Below are 18,897 nucleotides of genomic sequence, written 5' to 3'. Positions count from 1 at the left end.
AAAATTAGGCATGTACACATGGCTGAAATATAAGAACAAGCACATATTCAAAAGTCCAGAAGACTCTTTGATGCAGGACGATGAAATCACAGAGAAATCCTTTTCAAAATAAAAATTTTCATCAAATCAAGATGAAAGCAATGGCTAGAAATATTGCAGCAGCAGAAAAAGTGCAGCACCAGAGGCCAGAAAAATTAGGCATGTACACATGGCTGAAATATAAGAACAAGCGCATATCCTCTACAGTCTATAGAGGATGTGTATAGGTTACAAGATGACTTGGATAGATTAAGTGTCTGGGCATCCACTTGGCAAATGAGGTTCAATGTGGATAAATGTAAAGTTATGCATCTGCATGCGTCCTATATCTTAGGGGAGATTAAACTGGCAGAGTCACTTATAGAGAAGGATCTGGGTGTACTTGTAGATCACAGACTACAGAATAGCATGCAATGTCATGCTGCTGCTTCCAAAGCCAGCAGGATATTGTCATGTATCAAAAGAGGCATGGACTCGAGGGACAGGGACATAATACTCCCCCTTTATAAAGCATTGGTACGGCCTCACCTGGAATATGCTGTTCAGTTTTGGTCGCCTGTACATAAAAGGGACACTGTGGAGCTGGAAAGGGTGCAGAGACGCGCGACTAAACTAATATGGGGCATGGAACATCGTAGCTATGAGGAGCGATTAAAGGAGTTACAATTGTTTAGTCCTGAGAAGAGACGTTTAAGGGGGGATATGATAAACGTATATAAGTATATAAATGGCCCATACAAAAAATATGGATAAAAACTGTTCCAGGTTAAACCCCCCCAAAGGACGAGGGGGCACTACCTCCGTCTGGAGAAGAAAAAATTTAGTCTCAAGGGGCGACACGCCTTCTTTACCATGAGAACTGTGAACTTATGGAACAGTCTACCTCAGGAACTGGTCACAGCAGGAAAAATTTACAGCTTTAAAACAGGATTAGATACATTCCTGGAACAAAATAACATTAATGCTTATGAAGAAATATAAAATCCCATCCCTTCCCCAATATCGCGCCACACCCCTACCCTTCAATTCCCTGGTTGAACTTGATGGACATATGTCTTTTTTCGACCGTACTAACTATTGTTACGCCGAGCGCTCCGGGTCCCCGCTCCTCCCCGGAGCGCTCGCTACACTCTCCCCGCTGCAGCGCTCCGGTCAGATCCACTGACCCGGGGCGCTGCGATTCCGCTTCCAGCTGGGATGCGATTCGCGATGCGGGTAGCGCCCGCTCGCGATGCGCACCCCGGCTCCCGTACCTGACTCGCTCTCCCTCGGTCCTGTCCCGGCGCGCACGGCCCCGCTCCCTAGGGCGCGCACGCGCCGGGTCTTTGCGATTTAAAGGGCCACTGCGCCGCTGATTGGCGCAGTGATTCCAATTAGTGTCTTCACCTGTGCACTTCCTATATCACCTCACTTCCCCTGCACTTCCTTGCCGGATCTTGTTGCCATTGTGCCAGTGAAAGCGTTCCTTGTGTGTTCCTAGCCTGTGTTCCAGACCTCCTGCCGTTGCCCCTGACTACGATCCTTGCTGCCTGCCCCGACCTTCTGCTACGTCCGACCTTGCTTCTGTCTACTCCCTTGTACCGCGCCTATCTTCAGCAGCCAGAGAGGTTGAGCCGTTGCTAGTGGATACGACCTGGTCACTACCGCCGCAGCAAGACCATCCCGCTTTGCGGCGGGCTCTGGTGAAAACCAGTAGTGGCTTAGAACCGATCCACTAGCACGGTCCACGCCAATCCCTCTCTGGCACAGAGGATCCACTACCTGCCAGCCGGCATCGTGACAGTAGATCCGGCCATGGATCCCGCTGAAGTTCCTCTGCCAGTTGTCGCTGACCTCACCACGGTGGTCGCCCAGCAGTCACAACAGATAGCGCAACAAGGCCAACAGCTGTCTCAACTGACCGTTATGCTACAGCAGTTACTACCACAGCTTCAGCAGTCATCTCCTCCGCCAGCTCCTGCACCTCCTCCGCAGCGAGTGGCCGCTCCTGGTCTACGCCTATCCTTGCCGGATAAATTTGATGGGGACTCTAAGTTTTGCCGTGGCTTTCTTTCCCAATGTTCTCTGCATCTGGAGATGATGTCGGACCTGTTTCCCACTGAAAGGTCTAAGGTGGCTTTCGTAGTCTGCCTTCTGTCTGGAAAAGCCCTGTCTTGGGCCACACCGCTCTGGGACCGCAATGACCCCGTCACTGCCTCCGTACACTCCTTCTTCTCGGAAATCCGAAGTGTCTTTGAGGAACCTGCCCGAGCCTCTTCTGCTGAGACTGCCCTGTTGAACCTGGTCCAGGGTAATTCTTCCGTTGGCGAGTATGCCGTACAATTCCGTACTCTTGCTTCAGAATTATCCTGGAACAATGAGGCCCTCTGCGCGACCTTTAAAAAAGGCCTATCCAGCAACATTAAAGATGTTCTGGCCGCACGAGAAATGCCTGCTAATCTTCATGAACTTATTCACCTAGCCACTCGCATTGACATGCGTTTTTCCGAAAGGCGTCAGGAGCTCCGCCAAGATATGGACTCTGTTCGCACGAGGCGTTTCTTCTCCTCGGCTCCTCTCTCCTCTGGTCCCCTGCAATCTGTTCCTGTGCCTCCCGCCGTGGAGGCTATGCAGGTCGACCGGTCTCGCCTGACACCTCAAGAGAGGACACGACGCCGCATGGAGAACCTCTGCCTGTACTGTGCTAGTACCGAACACTTCCTGAGGGATTGTCCTATCCGCCCTCCCCGCCTGGAAAGACGTACGCTGACTCCGCACAAAGGTGAGACAATCCTTGATGTCTACTCTGCTTCTCCACGTCTTACTGTGCCTGTGCGGATGTCTGCCTCTGCCTTCTCCTTCTCTTCTGTGGCCTTCTTGGACTCTGGATCTGCAGGAAATTTTATTTTGGCCTCTCTCGTCAACAGGTTCAACATCCCAGTGACCAGTCTCGCCAGACCCCTTTACATCAATTGTATAAACAATGAAAGATTGGACTGTACCATACGTTTCCGCACGGAGCCCCTTCTAATGAGCATCGGATCTCATCACGAGAGGATTGAACTTTTGGTCCTCCCCAATTGCACCTCGGAAATTCTCCTTGGACTTCCCTGGCTTCAACTTCATTCCCCAACCCTGGATTGGTCCACTGGGGAGATCAAGAGTTGGGGGCCCTCTTGTTCCAAGGACTGTCTAAAACCGGTTCCCAGTAACCCTTGCCGTGACTCTGTGGTTCCTTCAGTAACCGGTCTCCCTAAGGCCTATATGGACTTCGCGGATGTTTTCTGCAAAAAACAAGCGGAGACTCTACCTCCTCACAGGCCTTATGATTGTCCTATCGACCTCCTCCCGGGCACTACTCCACCCCGGGGCAGAATTTATCCTCTCTCTGCCCCAGAGACTCTTGCCATGTCTGAATACGTCCAGGAGAATCTAAAAAAGGGCTTTATCCGTAAATCCTCCTCTCCTGCCGGAGCCGGATTTTTCTTTGTGTCCAAAAAAGATGGCTCCCTACGTCCTTGCATTGACTACCGCGGTCTTAATAAAATCACGGTTAAGAACCGCTACCCCTTACCCCTCATCTCTGAACTCTTTGATCGCCTCCAAGGTGCCCACATCTTTACTAAATTGGACTTAAGAGGCGCCTATAACCTCATCCGCATCAGAGAGGGGGATGAGTGGAAAACAGCATTTAACACCAGAGATGGACACTTTGAGTATCTGGTCATGCCCTTTGGCCTGTGCAATGCCCCTGCTGTCTTCCAAGACTTTGTTAATGAAATTTTTCGTGATCTGTTATACTCCTGTGTTGTTGTATATCTGGATGATATCCTAATTTTTTCGGCCAATCTAGAAGAGCACCGCCAGCATGTCCGTATGGTTCTTCAGAGACTTCGTGACAATCAACTCTATGCTAAAATTGAGAAATGTCTGTTTGAATGCCAATCTCTTCCTTTTCTAGGATATTTGGTCTCTGGCCAGGGACTACAAATGGATCCAGACAAACTCTATGCCGTCTTAGATTGGCCTCGCCCCTCCGGACTCCGTGCTATCCAACGCTTTTTGGGGTTCGCCAATTATTACAGGCAATTTATTCCACATTTTTCTACCCTTGTGGCTCCTATCGTGGCTTTAACCAAAAAAAATGCCGATCCCAAGTCCTGGCCTCCTCAAGCGGAAGACGCCTTTAAACGACTCAAGTCTGCCTTTTCTTCGGCTCCCGTGCTCTCCAGACCTGACCCTTCCAAACCCTTCCTACTGGAGGTTGATGCCTCCTCAGTGGGAGCTGGAGCTGTTCTTCTACAGAAAAATTCTTCCGGGCATGCCGTCACTTGTGGTTTTTTTTCTAGGACCTTCTCTCCGGCGGAGAGGAACTACTCCATCGGGGATCGAGAGCTTCTAGCCATTAAATTAGCACTTGAGGAATGGAGGCATCTGCTGGAGGGATCAAGATTTCCAGTTATTATTTACACCGACCACAAGAACCTCTCCTACCTCCAGTCTGCCCAACGGCTGAATCCTCGCCAGGCCCGGTGGTCTCTGTTCTTTGCCCGGTTTAATTTTGAGATTCACTTTCGTCCTGCCGATAAGAACATTAGGGCCGATGCTCTCTCTCGTTCCTCGGATGCCTCAGAAGTTGAACTCTCTCCGCAACACATCATTCCACCTGACTGCCTGATCTCCACTTCTCCTGCCTTCATCAGGCAAACTCCTCCAGGAAAGACCTTTGTTTCTCCACGCCAACGCCTCGGAATCCTCAAATGGGGTCACTCCTCCCATCTCGCAGGTCATGTGGGCATCAAGAAATCTCTGCAACTCATCTCCCGCTTCTATTGGTGGCCGACTCTGGAGACGGATGTTGTGGACTTTGTCCGAGCCTGCACTATCTGTGCCCGGGATAAGACTCCTCGCCAGAAGCCCGCTGGTTTTCTTCATCCCCTGCCTGTCCCCGAACAGCCTTGGTCTCTGATTGGTATGGATTTTATTACTGATTTACCCCCTTCCCGTGGCAACACTGTTATTTGGGTGGTCGTTGATCGATTCTCCAAAATGGCACATTTCATCCCTCTTCCTGGTCTTCCTTCAGCGCCTCAGTTGGCTAAACAATTTTTTGTACACATTTTTCGTCTTCACGGGTTGCCTACGCAGATCGTCTCGGATAGAGGTGTCCAATTCGTGTCTAAATTCTGGAGGGCTCTCTGTAAACAACTCAAGATTAAATTAAATTTTTCTTCTGCATATCATCCCCAGTCCAATGGACAAGTAGAAAGAATTAACCAAGTCTTGGGTGATTATTTGCGACATTTTGTTTCCTCCCGCCAGGATGACTGGGCAGATCTCCTTCCATGGGCCGAATTCTCGTATAACTTCAGAGTCTCTGAATCTTCCTCCAAATCCCCATTTTTCGTGGTGTACGGCCGTCACCCTCTTCCCCCCCTCCCTACCCCCTTGCCCTCTGGTCTACCCGCTGTGGATGAAATTTCTCGTGACCTTTCCATCATATGGAGAGAGACCCAAAATTCTCTCTTACAGGCTTCTTCACGCATGAAGAAGTTCGCAGATAAGAAAAGAAGAGCTCCTCCCGTTTTTTCCCCTGGAGACAAGGTATGGCTCTCCGCTAAATATGTCCGCTTCCGTGTCCCTAGCTACAAGTTGGGACCACGCTATCTTGGTCCTTTCAAAGTTTTGTGTCAAATTAATCCTGTCTCTTACAAACTTCTTCTTCCTCCTTCTCTTCGTATCCCTAATGCCTTTCACGTCTCTCTTCTTAAACCACTCATCCTCAACCGTTTTTCTCCCAAATCTGTTCCTCCCACTCCTGTTTCCGGCTCCTCGGACATCTTCTCTGTCAAAGAGATCTTAGCCTCTAAAAAGGTCAGAGGGAAAACTTTTTTTTTAGTGGACTGGGAGGGTTGTGGTCCTGAAGAGAGATCCTGGGAACCTGAGGACAACATCCTAGACAAAAGTCTGCTCCTCAGGTTCTCAGGCTCTAAGAAGAGGGGGAGACCCAAGGGGGGGGGTACTGTTACGCCGAGCGCTCCGGTCCCCGCTCCTCCCCGGAGCGCTCGCTACACTCTCCCCGCTGCAGCGCTCCGGTCAGATCCACTGACCCGGGGCGCTGCGATTCCGCTTCCAGCCGGGATGCGATTCGCGATGCGGGTAGCGCCCGCTCGCGATGCGCACCCCGGCTCCCGTACCTGACTCGCTCTCCCTCGGTCCTGTCCCGGCGCGCACGGCCCCGCTCCCTAGGGCGCGCGCGCGCCGGGTCTTTGCGATTTAAAGGGCCACTGCGCCGCTGATTGGCGCAGTGATTCCAATTAGTGTCTTCACCTGTGCACTTCCTATATCACCTCACTTCCCCTGCACTTCCTTGCCGGATCTTGTTGCCATTGTGCCAGTGAAAGCGTTCCTTGTGTGTTCCTAGCCTGTGTTCCAGACCTCCTGCCGTTGCCCCTGACTACGATCCTTGCTGCCTGCCCCGACCTTCTGCTACGTCCGACCTTGCTTCTGTCTACTCCCTTGTACCGCGCCTATCTTCAGCAGCCAGAGAGGTTGAGCCGTTGCTAGTGGATACGACCTGGTCACTACCGCCGCAGCAAGACCATCCCGCTTTGCGGCGGGCTCTGGTGAAAACCAGTAGTGGCTTAGAACCGATCCACTAGCACGGTCCACGCCAATCCCTCTCTGGCACAGAGGATCCACTACCTGCCAGCCGGCATCGTGACAACTATGTTACTATCCAAGAGTCCAGAAGACTCTATAATGCAGGATGGAGAAACAGACAAAGAAATGATTTTCTAAATAACATTTTTCATCAAATAAAGAAACAGAGTTCTTCCTTCTCTGTATTTTACTTTTGAAAATTGAAGTTAAAAAATCACACGCAACAAGCGTTCCTTTGTGTAATGGCTAGAACTCTTGAAGATTCACGTTTAAATGATCAGAAAGTCCAGAAGACTCTATAATGCAGGACGGTGGTGGGGTGTGACTCTCCGCTTTGAGGCAAGTCAACCCCAAGATGGGGTGACACTGCCGTATCCAAGATGTGGAATAGCACCTGTGAAGCTGGGGGGGGGGGGGGTGGTGTCGGTGATGTGGAGCCAGATGCAGCAGTGGAAGAGGACTCGGACGAGGAGGTTATGGAAGAGGATGGTGTAGAAGGAGTAGAGGAGGTAGCAGCAGGCCTGCCTGCAAGTCGTGGCAGTGTCACCAACTCCTATGCAGAGCCACGCATTCCATGCTTGGCAGCAATCACCAGGTTTACCCAATGCGCAGGGTAGGTGATATACCTGCCCTGACCATGCTTTGCAGACCAGGTATCAGTGGTCAGAGTGACCCTTGCCCCTACACTGTGTGCCAGACATGCCATCATTTCCTTTTGCACAATGGAGTAAAGGTTGGGGATTGTGCAAAAAAATTTCGGCCGGGTACCTTCCACTGCAGTGTCCCAATGGCTACAAATTTTTTAAAGGCCTCAGACTCCACCAGCTTGTATGGTAAAGGCTGGTAGACTAGCAGTTCTGAAAAGCCAGCTGTCAGACGCCGGGCTAGGGGGTGACTTTGAGACATTGTCTTCTTGGGCTTAAAACATCTCCTTGACAGACACCTGACTGTGGGCAGATGAGCAGGAACTGCTCAAGGCGAGAGACAGAGAGGCGGATGGTTGAGAGGGGGTAAGGAGGGCAGCAGTGGTTGACCTGGCTGAAGATGCTGGACCAGGAGGAGGATGGCGGCTTTGACTTTGTGTGCTGCTTGTACTGACGTGTTGATCTCATAGGCGTTTGTGATGCGACATTATGTGCCTTCACAAAGCAGTTATGCCTAGGTGGGTATTGGACTTCCCACGACTCAGTTTCTTCTGGCACAGGTTGCAAATGGCCTCACTGTTGTCAGAGGCGGAAACACAAAAAAAATGCCACACTGCTGAGCTCTGCGATGACGGCATTCTGGTGGTGGCAACAGCATGCGTTGATTGGCGTCCCGTCTGGCTGACCCCGGGTGCTGATGCATGCTGTCTGACTGTGCCACTAGCTCCTTGCGATGACCTCCCCCTGCTTCCAACTCGTCTCCTCCTCCTCTCTGTCTCCCCATCTGAACTTCCCCCCTCTTCTTCTCTTCTAGCGGGCACCCACGTGGCATCCACGCACAAATCGTCATCATCAACACCTTCACCGCTATCTGACACCTCAAGAAAGGAAGCAGCAGCGGGTACAACATCATCATCACACCGTACGTCCATGTGTGTAATGCTGCCTGACTGAGACATATCCCTGTTGACTACATCCTCTGGTAATAATGGTTGTGCATCATTCATGTCTTCAAACTGATGTGTAAATAACTCCTCTGACGGATCAAGTAAAGCTGCTGTGGTGCTAGTGTTGGTGGTGGTGGCAGGCGGGCAAGTGGTAGCATGAGAGGTGCCCGAAGCTAAGCTAGAGTAGGAGAAGGACGGTGCGTCAAGGTTCCGAGCAGAAGCTGTAGTAGATTGGGTGTCTTGTGATAGCCAGTCAACTAAGTCCTCTGAACACTGGCCATTCTAGGGCCAAAGGGAATTCCAGCACCACGACGGCCTCTGCGGGGTGGCCTTCCTCTGCCTGTCATTTTTTTAGTTAAATTTACACAAGTGTCACACCTAATGTGATTTGCACTAGGGTGACACAATTTGCCCTGCAGGCAGTAAAAATGGCAACTGTGACGTGAACTAACAGTGACGGCTGATTTTATTTAATAGCCAAAAAAGGTATTTTTTTTTAATTTGCACAACTGTCACACCTAATGTGATTTGCACTAGTGTGACAATGAGCAAACAAAAATTGCCAGCGGAGTTCCCCTTTTATGCAGTGGTCCCCAACCAGGGTGCCTCCAGCTGTTGCAAAACACACAGACTGATATATTTCAGCCCTTTTAATACTAGAGTAGTTAGTTGCTTTAAAGAAAAAAAGCTTGCCAGTGGAGTTCCCCTTTTAAGCAGTGGTCCCCAACCAGGGTACCTACAGCTGTTGCAAAACACACGGACTGATATCTTTCAGCCCTTTGAATACTGTAGTAGTTAGTTGCTTGAAGGAACTTAAGTTTGATTCTAGAGTACCCCTTTTAACCAGCGGTTCCCTCCCAACCAGGGTGCCTCCAGCTGTTGCAAGACTAACAGACTGATATCTTTCAGCCCTTTGAATACTGTAGTAGATAGTTGCTAGAAGGAACTTAAGTTTGATTCTGGAGTACCCCTTTTAACCAGCGGTTCCCTCCCAACCAGGGTGCCCCCAGCTGTTGCAAGACTAGCGGACTGATATCTTTCAGCCCTTTGAATACTGTAGTAGATAGTTGCTTCAAGGAACTTAAGTTTGATTCTGGAGTACCCCTTTTAACCAGCGGTTCCCTCCCAACCAGGACTGATATCTTTCAGCCCAAAAAAGGGCTTTTTTGGGTGCTGTCCTTAAAGCAGATGTTACACTAGTGCTTTAGGAGTAAACTGGACCCTGAATACACCACCTAGCAGCAACCTAGCTATCGCTTTCCCTATACAGCAGGAGCAGCTTCTCTAACCCTCCACTTCCTAAACCTGCAGCATGCTGAATGAGGCTAAAATGGCATCCGTGCAAGAGGTAGGAGGGTCTCGAAGGGAGGGACTGATGCTGATTGGCTGTAATGTGTCTGCTGACTCTGATTCACAGGGTCAAAGTTTACTGCAATGTTAAAGTATAGGGGGCGGATCGAACTTCACATATGTTCGCCCGGCGATGCGAACGCGAACATGCGAAAGTCGCCGGCGAACAATTCGCGACATCTCTAGTGGCAGGATCAGAATAGTAACTGAGGCAGGAAGGCAGAAGAAAACAGTCTCTTTTGTAAAAGTGTTAGTGTGCACAAGTAAGTATTGAGGATATGCATTACGTAAAACTTAACTTTTAATAATATGCTTAGGATAAAATATATGGACCCAAATTATTATTTTTTAAATCAAACAAATGGAAAGGTGTGCAAAAAATACCATGTGCCACCTACACCAACAAATATTGATGTGGGGCAAAGACCTCTAAGGTTGAAGGGCACAACGTATGGCCCATTTTAACTGGTGGGGATAAAAACTTACCCTTGTAAGGGCCTACTCTCGCATTCTTAATTCCCTTCTTGGCAAGTGTTACTCGCCCTAAAAAGGGCGGCCCCACACAGGAACCTCTCCCTATTTCCACCTGCAAACACTGCCATTTCCCAGGGTTTTTAGGTGGAAATAGGGATTGGTTCCTGTGTGGGGCTGCCCTTTTGAAGACGAGTAACACTTTCCTTGAAAAGGTGGAAGGGAACAATGTATTGTCCATTGTAGCAGGTGGGGGTAAAAACTTCCCCTTTAACCCCTTAAGGACTCAGCCCATTTTGGCCTTAAGGACTCAGACAATTAAATTTTTACGTTTTCATTTTTTCCTCCTCGCCTTCTAAAAATCATAACTCTTTTATATTTTCATCCACAGACTAGTATGAGGGCTTGTTTTTTGCGCGACCAGTTGTCCTTTGTAATGACATCACTCATTATATCATAAAATGTATGCCGCAACCAAAAAACACTATTTTTGTGGGGAAATTAAAACGAAAAACGCAATTTTGCTAATTTTGGAAGGTTTTGTTTTCACGCCATACAATTTATGGTAAAAATGACATGTGTTCTTTATTCTGATGGTCAATACGATTAAAATGATACCCATTATCACATACTTTTATATTATTGTTGCGCTTAAAAAAAATCACAAACTTTTTAACCAAATTAGTACGTTTATAATCCCTTTATTTTGATGACCTCTAACTTTTTTATTTTTCCGTATAAGAGGCGTTATGGGGGCTCATTTTTTGCGCCATGATCTTTACTTTTTTTGATACCACATTTGCATCTAAAAAACTTTTAATACATTTTTTATAAAAAAATTTTAATAAAATGTATTAAAAAAGTAGGAATTCTGGACTTTTTTTTTTTTTCGTTAACGCCGTTCACCGTACGGGATCATTAACATTTTATTTTAATAGTTCGGACATTTACGCACACGGCGATACCAAATATGTCTCTAAAAAATGTTTTTTACGCTTTTTGGGGGTAAAATAGGAAAAAACGGACGTTTTACTTTTTTATTGGGGGAGGGGATTTTTCATTTTTTTTTTTTTTTACATTTTTTAAAATTTTTTTTTACACTTGAATAGTCCCCATAGCAATACCATGATTGCTAATACTGATCTGTTCTATGTATAGGACATAGAACAGATCAGTATTATCGGTCATCTCCTGCTCTGGTCTGCTCGATCACAGACCAGAGCAGGAGACGCCGGGAGATGCACGGAGGAAGGTGAGGGGACCTCCGTGTGGCGTTATGAATGATCGGATCCCCGCAGCAGCGCTGCGGACGATCCGATCGTTCATTTAAATCGCGAACTGCCGCAGATGCCGGGATCTGTATTGATCCCGGCACCTGAGGGGTTAATGGCGGACGCCCGCGAGATCGGCGGGTCCCTGGCTGCGATCAGCAGCCGGGATCAGCCGCGCATGACACGGGCATCGCTCCGATGCCCGCGGTTATGCTTAGGACGTAAATGTACGTCCTGGTGCGTTAAGTACCACCTCACCAGGACGTACATTTACGTCCTGCGTCCTTAAGGGGTTAAGGCCCTACTCTCGCCCTTTTAATTCCCTTTTTGGAAAGTGTTACTCACCCTAAAAAAGGCGGCCCCACACAGGAAACTCTCTCTATTTCCACCTAAAAACCCTGGGAAATGGCAGTGTATGTAGGGGGAAATAGGAAGAGGTTCCTGTGTGGGGCCACCCTTCATAGGGCAAGTAACACTTGCTAAGAAGGGAATTAATGAAGCGAGAGTAGGGTTTTACAGGGGAAGTTTTTACCCCCACCAGTTACAATGGACCATATGTTGTTCCCTTCCACCTTTTAGAGGTCTTTACATCACATCAATACTTGGTGGTGTAGGTGGCACACCTTTCTTTTTGTTTGATAAAAAAAAAAAATTGGGGTACATATATTTTATTTTTATCCTAATAATATTATTAAAAGTTAAGTTTTACGTAATGCATTTTCATCGCGCCATTTGTGCAAGTGACTCGGAGGGACTCCCTGCCTCCATCTCCACTGCATACTGCCATGGTGTGTCTGGGTTCTCTGTCTCACCTTCCTCATAACCCTCTAGCTGCTCCTGCTCCTCCTCTCCTGTCAGATGACTAGAAAAACTCATGAAACCTAAACTGTGCTCTACTGTGCCCCTCCCCTCCTCCTCCAGTTCAGCCCCCAAAGGGATCATGTGGCCATGAGATGTAGGTGCCACGTCTCCAGTGCCCTGACCAGCCATTGTTTCCAACACGTGTTGTAGTAGATGAAGCAGTGAAATGACTTTGTTCATCCCGTAATCCTGGCGACTGACTAATAATGTGGCTCCTCAAAGGGCCTGAGCAAACAGCAGGTGTCACAAATGATCTGCCATAGGTTGACATTGAAGTTACACAGGCAAATCCCTCTATTCGCTTGGATCCTCAAGAAATCGGTGATGGCTTTTCTATGTTCATATAGTCGGTCCAACATATGGAGGGTGGAATTCCAACATGTGGAAACATCACAAATCAGACAATAAGGGATACCGTTCTGACGCTGCAGCTCAAGGAGGGTGTGCTTTGCGATGGTGTCAGATGTCACTTGTGATAAAGTGGATGACTGTGTTAACCAATCGATGAAGGCAGATGGGTTGCTGGTCGAGAAACGACGGCTAGCTGATACCGGGAGCTCAGGCCTCTCACTGTGGCTCCTCCTGCCACTTGCCCCTAGTCTGCTGCGACCTCTGTCTGATTAATTTAGGCCTCTGCGACTCCTCTGTCCACGTCCTGGCACTTCTCTACCTGACATACTTAGTGCGTATATGAGGGGAGGGCAATGCGCTCCAGTATGCTTAAAACAGTATTTGTCTACAACACCAGCAGGTGTGTACTTTTGCTTGGCCTTTCACAGTATCTAGGCCCTTAAGACTTTAACAGGAACACAATGGTACACCACTTAGATGTATGCACAGGTTACACTTAATAGAGGACAATATGCTTTTAGTGCTCTGCTCACCCTAACTGGCTGGCAACTATTAGCTTTTCAGTTGTTGTACACACCAGTGCTGCAGCACACAGTCGCTGTGTACTACACCCAAAATTGCAATTTCTCTCTCAATCTCACTCCCTTTCCTATCAGTGCTTCTAGGCTGGATTCGAGATTGAGGTGAATCGCTGCAGTAAAAAAGATGTGCAATACACTGCTCTCTGTCCCTCTCTGCAATAGAACACTGATGTGACTGGGAGGTGAATCGCTGCTGTAAAAATGCTTTTATGTGCAACACACAGTGCTGTTTGTTCCTCTTTCTCTCTCTGCAATAAAAGGCTGAAGTGACTGGCCACAAGATGGCTGCCGATTATATTAGGCTATGACATCACAGGGGTGACTGTCTGCTGATAGGCTGCATGCTGCATGTGCTTCAGGGTCATATCGCCGACCCTTGTTCCCGCCTACCTAGGCTTCCTTGCCCCATGTCCTCACATGTGGATCCACCATTTTAGATGCCCTGGAGCCCTGACCGCACTAAATGGAGTTTAATGAAGTGATTTGCTCAAGTGAATCAGGGCGATATTCGCATTTGGTACGAATCCATTTTTTTTTTATTCGGATTCGTCAGATTTGATTTGCTCATCCCTATTCATGGCCATGACTGTATAGTGTGTAATTACCGTATTTATCGGCGTTTAACACGCACTTTTTAGGCTAAAATTTTTAGCCTAAAGTCTGTTTGCGTGTTATACGCCGATACACCCCCAGGAAAGGCAGGGGGAGAGAGGCCGTCGCTGCCCGCTTCTCTCCCCCTGCCTTTCCTGGGGTCTAGAGCGCTGCTGCCGGCCCTTTTCACCCCCTGGTTATCGGCGCCGCTGCCCGTTCTGTCCCCCTGACTATCGGTACTGGCGCCCCATTGCCGGCGCGATAGCCAGGGGGAGAGAAGCGGCGCCGACAGCCAGGGGGAGAGAAGGGGCAGCGGCACCCATTGCCGGCGCCGCTGCCCCGTTGCCTCCCCCCATCCCCGGTGGCATAATTACCTGAGTCGGGTCCGCGCTGCTGCAGGCCTCCGGCGTGCGTCCCCGGCGTCGTTGCTATGCGCTGAACGGCACGGCGCATGACGTCAGTGCGCCGCGCCGTGCATAGCAATGACGCAGGGGACACACGCCGGAGGCCGGGGATGGGGGAGGACACGGGGCAGCGGCGCCGGCAATGGGTGCCGCTGCCCCTTCTCTCCCCCTGGCTGTCGGCGCCGTTTCTCTCCCCCTGGCTATCGGCGCCGGCACCGATAGTCAGGGGGACAGAACGGGCAGCGGCGCCGATAGCCAGGGGGTGAGAAGGGCCGACAGCAGCGCTCTAGACCCCAGGAAAGGCAGTGGGAGAGAAGCGGGCAGCGACGGCCTCTCTCCCCCTGCCTTTCCTGGGGGTATATCGGGGTATACACGCGCACACACGCACCCTCATTTTACCATGGATATTTGGGTAAAAAACTTTTTTTACCCAAATATCCTTGGTAAAATGAGGGTGCGTGTTATAGGCCGGTGCGTGGTATACCCCGATAAATACGGTAAGTGACGTGTCACTTATCCAAGTGTGTATAAAAGGAAGGAATCTGTAAGGAAATGGTGGTGTTTTTTTTATCCATTTATTTATTTATTTTTACAACATTGTGAGCAATTTTTGTAACAATTTCAAGTGGCCAGACATCCCCTTTAAAGTTGTACTCTGCTGGAAAACATTTTTTTTTTAATCAACTGGTGCCTGAAAGTTAAACAGATTCATAAATTAATTCTATTTAAAAATCTTAATCCTTCCAGTACTAATCAGCTGCTATATACTCCCCAGGAAGTTTTTTTTTTCCTTTCTGTTTGACCACAGTGCTCTCTGCTGACACCTCTGTCCATTTTATGAACTGTCTAGAGCAGGATAGGTTTTCTATGGGGATTTGCTCCTACTCTGGACAGTTCCTAAAACGTACAGAGGTGTCAGCAGAGACACTGTGGTTAGACAGAAAGGAAATTCAAAAAGAAAATAACTTCCTCTGTAGTATACAGCAGCTAATAAGTACTGGAAGGATTAAGTTTAAGATTTTTAAAAATAAGTAATTTGCAAATCTGTTTAACTTTCTGGCACCAGTTGAATAAAAAAAAAAAATTAAAAATAAATTCCAGTGGAGTACCCCTTTAATACCAATAGGTTTCAACAACAAGAGCTACAACTTAAGAACTTAAATTTAAGAAAGTTAAATTTAGTATACACTTTATATTATCAATAGCTCACATGTACTTTTATGTGTACACAATAAAGACCACTTAAGTAGAAAACAAAGAGTTAAATCATACAAAGACAAACCATGCAAAAACAGCAGGTGTCCACACTGCAGGCCTCCTAGATGAGTGTCTCTGCAGTCCTGATGGCCATCATTCCAGGAGCATACCACATTCACCATGCGAAGAGCAGGGCTTCCAGGCATTCCATCATAGCATAGATGTCAATGGATAAAGTATCATTTGTAGGGTTTGTCAAAACTGACAAGGCTTTCCTAGCTGGATGACTATAATATTGAAATCAAGTAAAATAGACTGTGACTTTTAGGTGTATACACACTAGCCCTCGAGTGGAGTGGAGTTTTCTTTGTGTTTTTTTTCCCATTTACTAATAAATATTTTTCCACAGTATTTACTATTGGTTCCCTACATTTTGCCTTTTTCTCTATGCTTTGCTGTTTTTACACAAGCTCTGAGCTGTGAAGTTTTCTTAAGCTCAAATCCATCCATCCATCTACTGTCGGTGACCACGCTCCCTTTTCCCAATGGCCACTCCCCTCTTTGGAGGTTTCTCAGTAAAATGGAGAGTTGGTCAGTCTTTTTTTTAATTCTGGCACAAATTCTGTCATAGACAGAATTTCTGGCACAGTGCGCCAAAATCTGGCATCTGACCTGACAAAACAGGTTGGATGTCCAATAGTAAATCAGGGCCACTGTGTACCCTATTTACATTTTTAGGTGAGTCTGTTACAATAAAGATATATTTATACAGCTGATATGTTGGTAATAATACAGTATATGATAACGTTTGCCCAAGGAGAGGTGCAGACATGTTTGCAAGATCTGGTGTGTGTGACCCTAATTCAAACTGGAGTTGAAGTTGACTGGTACAAGAATGTTTTACGGGTTTGTAAATAATTTAAGCCGTATGGGTATACAGCTAATAAAGTCTTAATGAGGGGAGGAGGAGGGGGAAATTGATATAAACACACACAGATATGGCTGCAGCTTTTAGTGTATATGCAGGTGTGTGATAGGAGAGTAGAACCTGCTCTTATGGTAAATATCATAGCAGCTTGCCTTCTGCTTCTGCTTTCTTCTCCCCCATCTCTTTTCTCCATATACTTTTATGGGCAGTTTTAACCTGATCTCTCACTGAAGATTACGTTAAGTATAAAGCCTGATGGGCTGTATTTGTGAGAGGGGCGGAAGTAATTATCGCTCCCTGCACTTCCAAGTGAGGCTTATTGGGAACAGGTGGGGGCGTGTGTATATAACTCCCCCATCTCTTACAGGGGCAGAGCACGTGTCGTTTGTGGAACCCTCCCAACCCTCCCTTATCTTATTCCTTCCCTATAGTGCATGCCCTCTATAGGCGTGCCCTCATTGCGCGGTTATGGCACAACTCAGACCGCTATGCTAGGGTAAGATCTTGTATAGGTATGTAGGCAATCTTTCCTGTCACTAGTACACGTATGGAGCCCCGATCACAAATAGTGTTTGCTACGTTTTATGTTTTTGTTTTTTTGTCCTGTTTTGTAGACGGATTCTGTGACAGAGGCCCCCAACAGAGCCTCTGAAGCAGATATAAACAAAGGGATTGAGTTCTTAAAAAAAAAAAAAAAGAGAGCTACTGTTTGTCCCTATGCACTAAATGTGTCCACATTGTCCTACTCGGAAATGCTTCTGCTGCATTGAAAAAAAAAAAATACAGTGATGAAAGAACTGGTTGAATATTGTACTCTAAAATTTTACCATATCCAACTAATGGCATAGGGAAAAATTTCACAACTTGCAAAAAACTGCTTTGTGCTTTTTTTTTAAATCACACTCCATTAACGGATATTGTTCATGGAAGTATAGCTTCATTTAGTATTGGTGTATCACCTCCTATGGTTCCTGAGCTCAAACACCTACTATCAATGCCAGATATGTCACTAATTTACGCAGCTGCAAAAAATGTGTCTGTATTATTACATATTATGTGCACAAAATCAACTTTTCCATAGACTTACATAGACTACATTGATGTTAAAAATATGGACGCATTTTTACAAAATAAATACGACTGAAAAAACAGTGTGTGAACCTAGCCTAAGGTTCCATCCAAAAAAAGTCTTATAAATGTCATAACATTCAGTAACATTTTTTAATCAGAAGTACTATCCTACCTTTCCATATTTTTGTGCAAATGTTCCAGTAAGCAGCGAATGAAAAATTATTATTGTTTCATCCAGGTCCCAAACGAACACTCTCTGGAAATGAACATATCAAAATATATGTAAAACTAAATATTTGGATACATTTGATGCTGAAAGTATAGTACATAGCATACTTTATACATACAGTATGTGACAACCTTTACTTTTCCATGAATTTCAGGATTTCATTTACACACAAAACAAATTCAATACATTATTGCAACATTGTAGCAAAGCCCTCAACCCGCTAAAACTTGACATATTAATTAGGCTACATTTACACTACATTTCTGGCATATGGCAGCTGGATCTGGCAGGGAAATGTAAAAAAAAAATGTCTGCTGCCGTATCCCAGCCAAACTTGCACCACATCCCATTTATTTAAAGGAGCAAACCAGAGTAAGATTGTGACTCTGCCGACTCATTTTTGCACCATATCCGGTTTTGTTGCCGGACCGAAAACCGTGGTCTGCTGCGGTTTTCAGTCAGGCAATAAAAATGATATGGGGCAAAAAGGAGACGACCAGCACAATCTGACTCCGGCCGGCTCATTTAAATGACTTGGTTGCGGTGCGGGTCCGGCATACTGTGAATGCACCTGCACCTTACTCTGTTGTCGTACATAGATACCTGCATCCTATATATATCCTGATTGTGAAATCATGTTGTTGTTTTTTTTTAAAGGTGCTAATCTTGGTTTGATGAGCCAAGAGGAAAGCTAAAGAAAATCACATGTTTAGGTGCTATCGATATCTGTTCAACAAAAATGGGCTACACTATAAACTATAAAAAAAAAATTAAATTGTCAGTTAATTGATTATACATAGAAATTATTATATTCATCATGGACCTTACAGTGTAAGGTTTTGAATGGTACTTCAGTGGAAAACACATTTTCTTTAAATCAACTGGTGCCAAAAAGTTACAGATTTTAAATTATTTCTATTTTTAAATCTCAACCCTTCCAGTACATATCAGCTGCTGTATGCTCCAAAGGAAGTTCTTTACTTTTTTAATTTCTTTTCTGTCTGACCACAGTGCTCTCTGCTGACACCTATATCCATGTCAGGAACTGTCCATAGCAGGAACAAACCCCCATAGCAAACCTCTCCTGCTCTAGACAGTTCTAGTTGTTGACAGAAATGTCAGCAGAGAGTACTGTGGTCAGGCAGAAAAGAACTATACAACTTCCTATTCCTCTGAGTACCCCTTTAATATTAACATATTTACATACATTATTCACATCCTTCCTCCCTCACTTACTTTCTAGTTTTATTAAGTAAGAACAAAAATATTAATTATTACAGCACATAAGAAGTACACAGGATCCCTGCCCCTTCTCATCTA

At 46.6% G+C, this 18,897-nt stretch overlaps 1 protein-coding gene across 11 annotated transcripts in view; it reads right to left on the bottom strand.

Moving 5' to 3' along the window:
- EYA4 (EYA transcriptional coactivator and phosphatase 4) overlaps window positions 1-18,897 on the bottom strand; it is a 401,807-nt gene that overhangs the window by 43,746 nt on the left and 339,164 nt on the right. For all 11 annotated transcript variants that reach the window (XR_008891352.1, XM_056566571.1, XM_056566572.1 and 8 more), the window contains one exon: window positions 17,521-17,604. Coding sequence is in view for 10 of the 11 variants with exons in the window: in XM_056566571.1 (XP_056422546.1) it covers window positions 17,521-17,604 (84 nt within the window). In the remaining variant the exon portion in view is untranslated. The remainder of the gene's footprint in view (window positions 1-17,520; window positions 17,605-18,897) is intronic.

This window comes from Hyla sarda, chromosome 3 (assembly GCF_029499605.1).
Source record: "Hyla sarda isolate aHylSar1 chromosome 3, aHylSar1.hap1, whole genome shotgun sequence".
In the NCBI taxonomy this organism is placed as follows: Eukaryota; Metazoa; Chordata; class Amphibia; order Anura; family Hylidae; genus Hyla; species Hyla sarda.
This window is presented reverse-complemented; position numbering and strand designations above follow the sequence as displayed.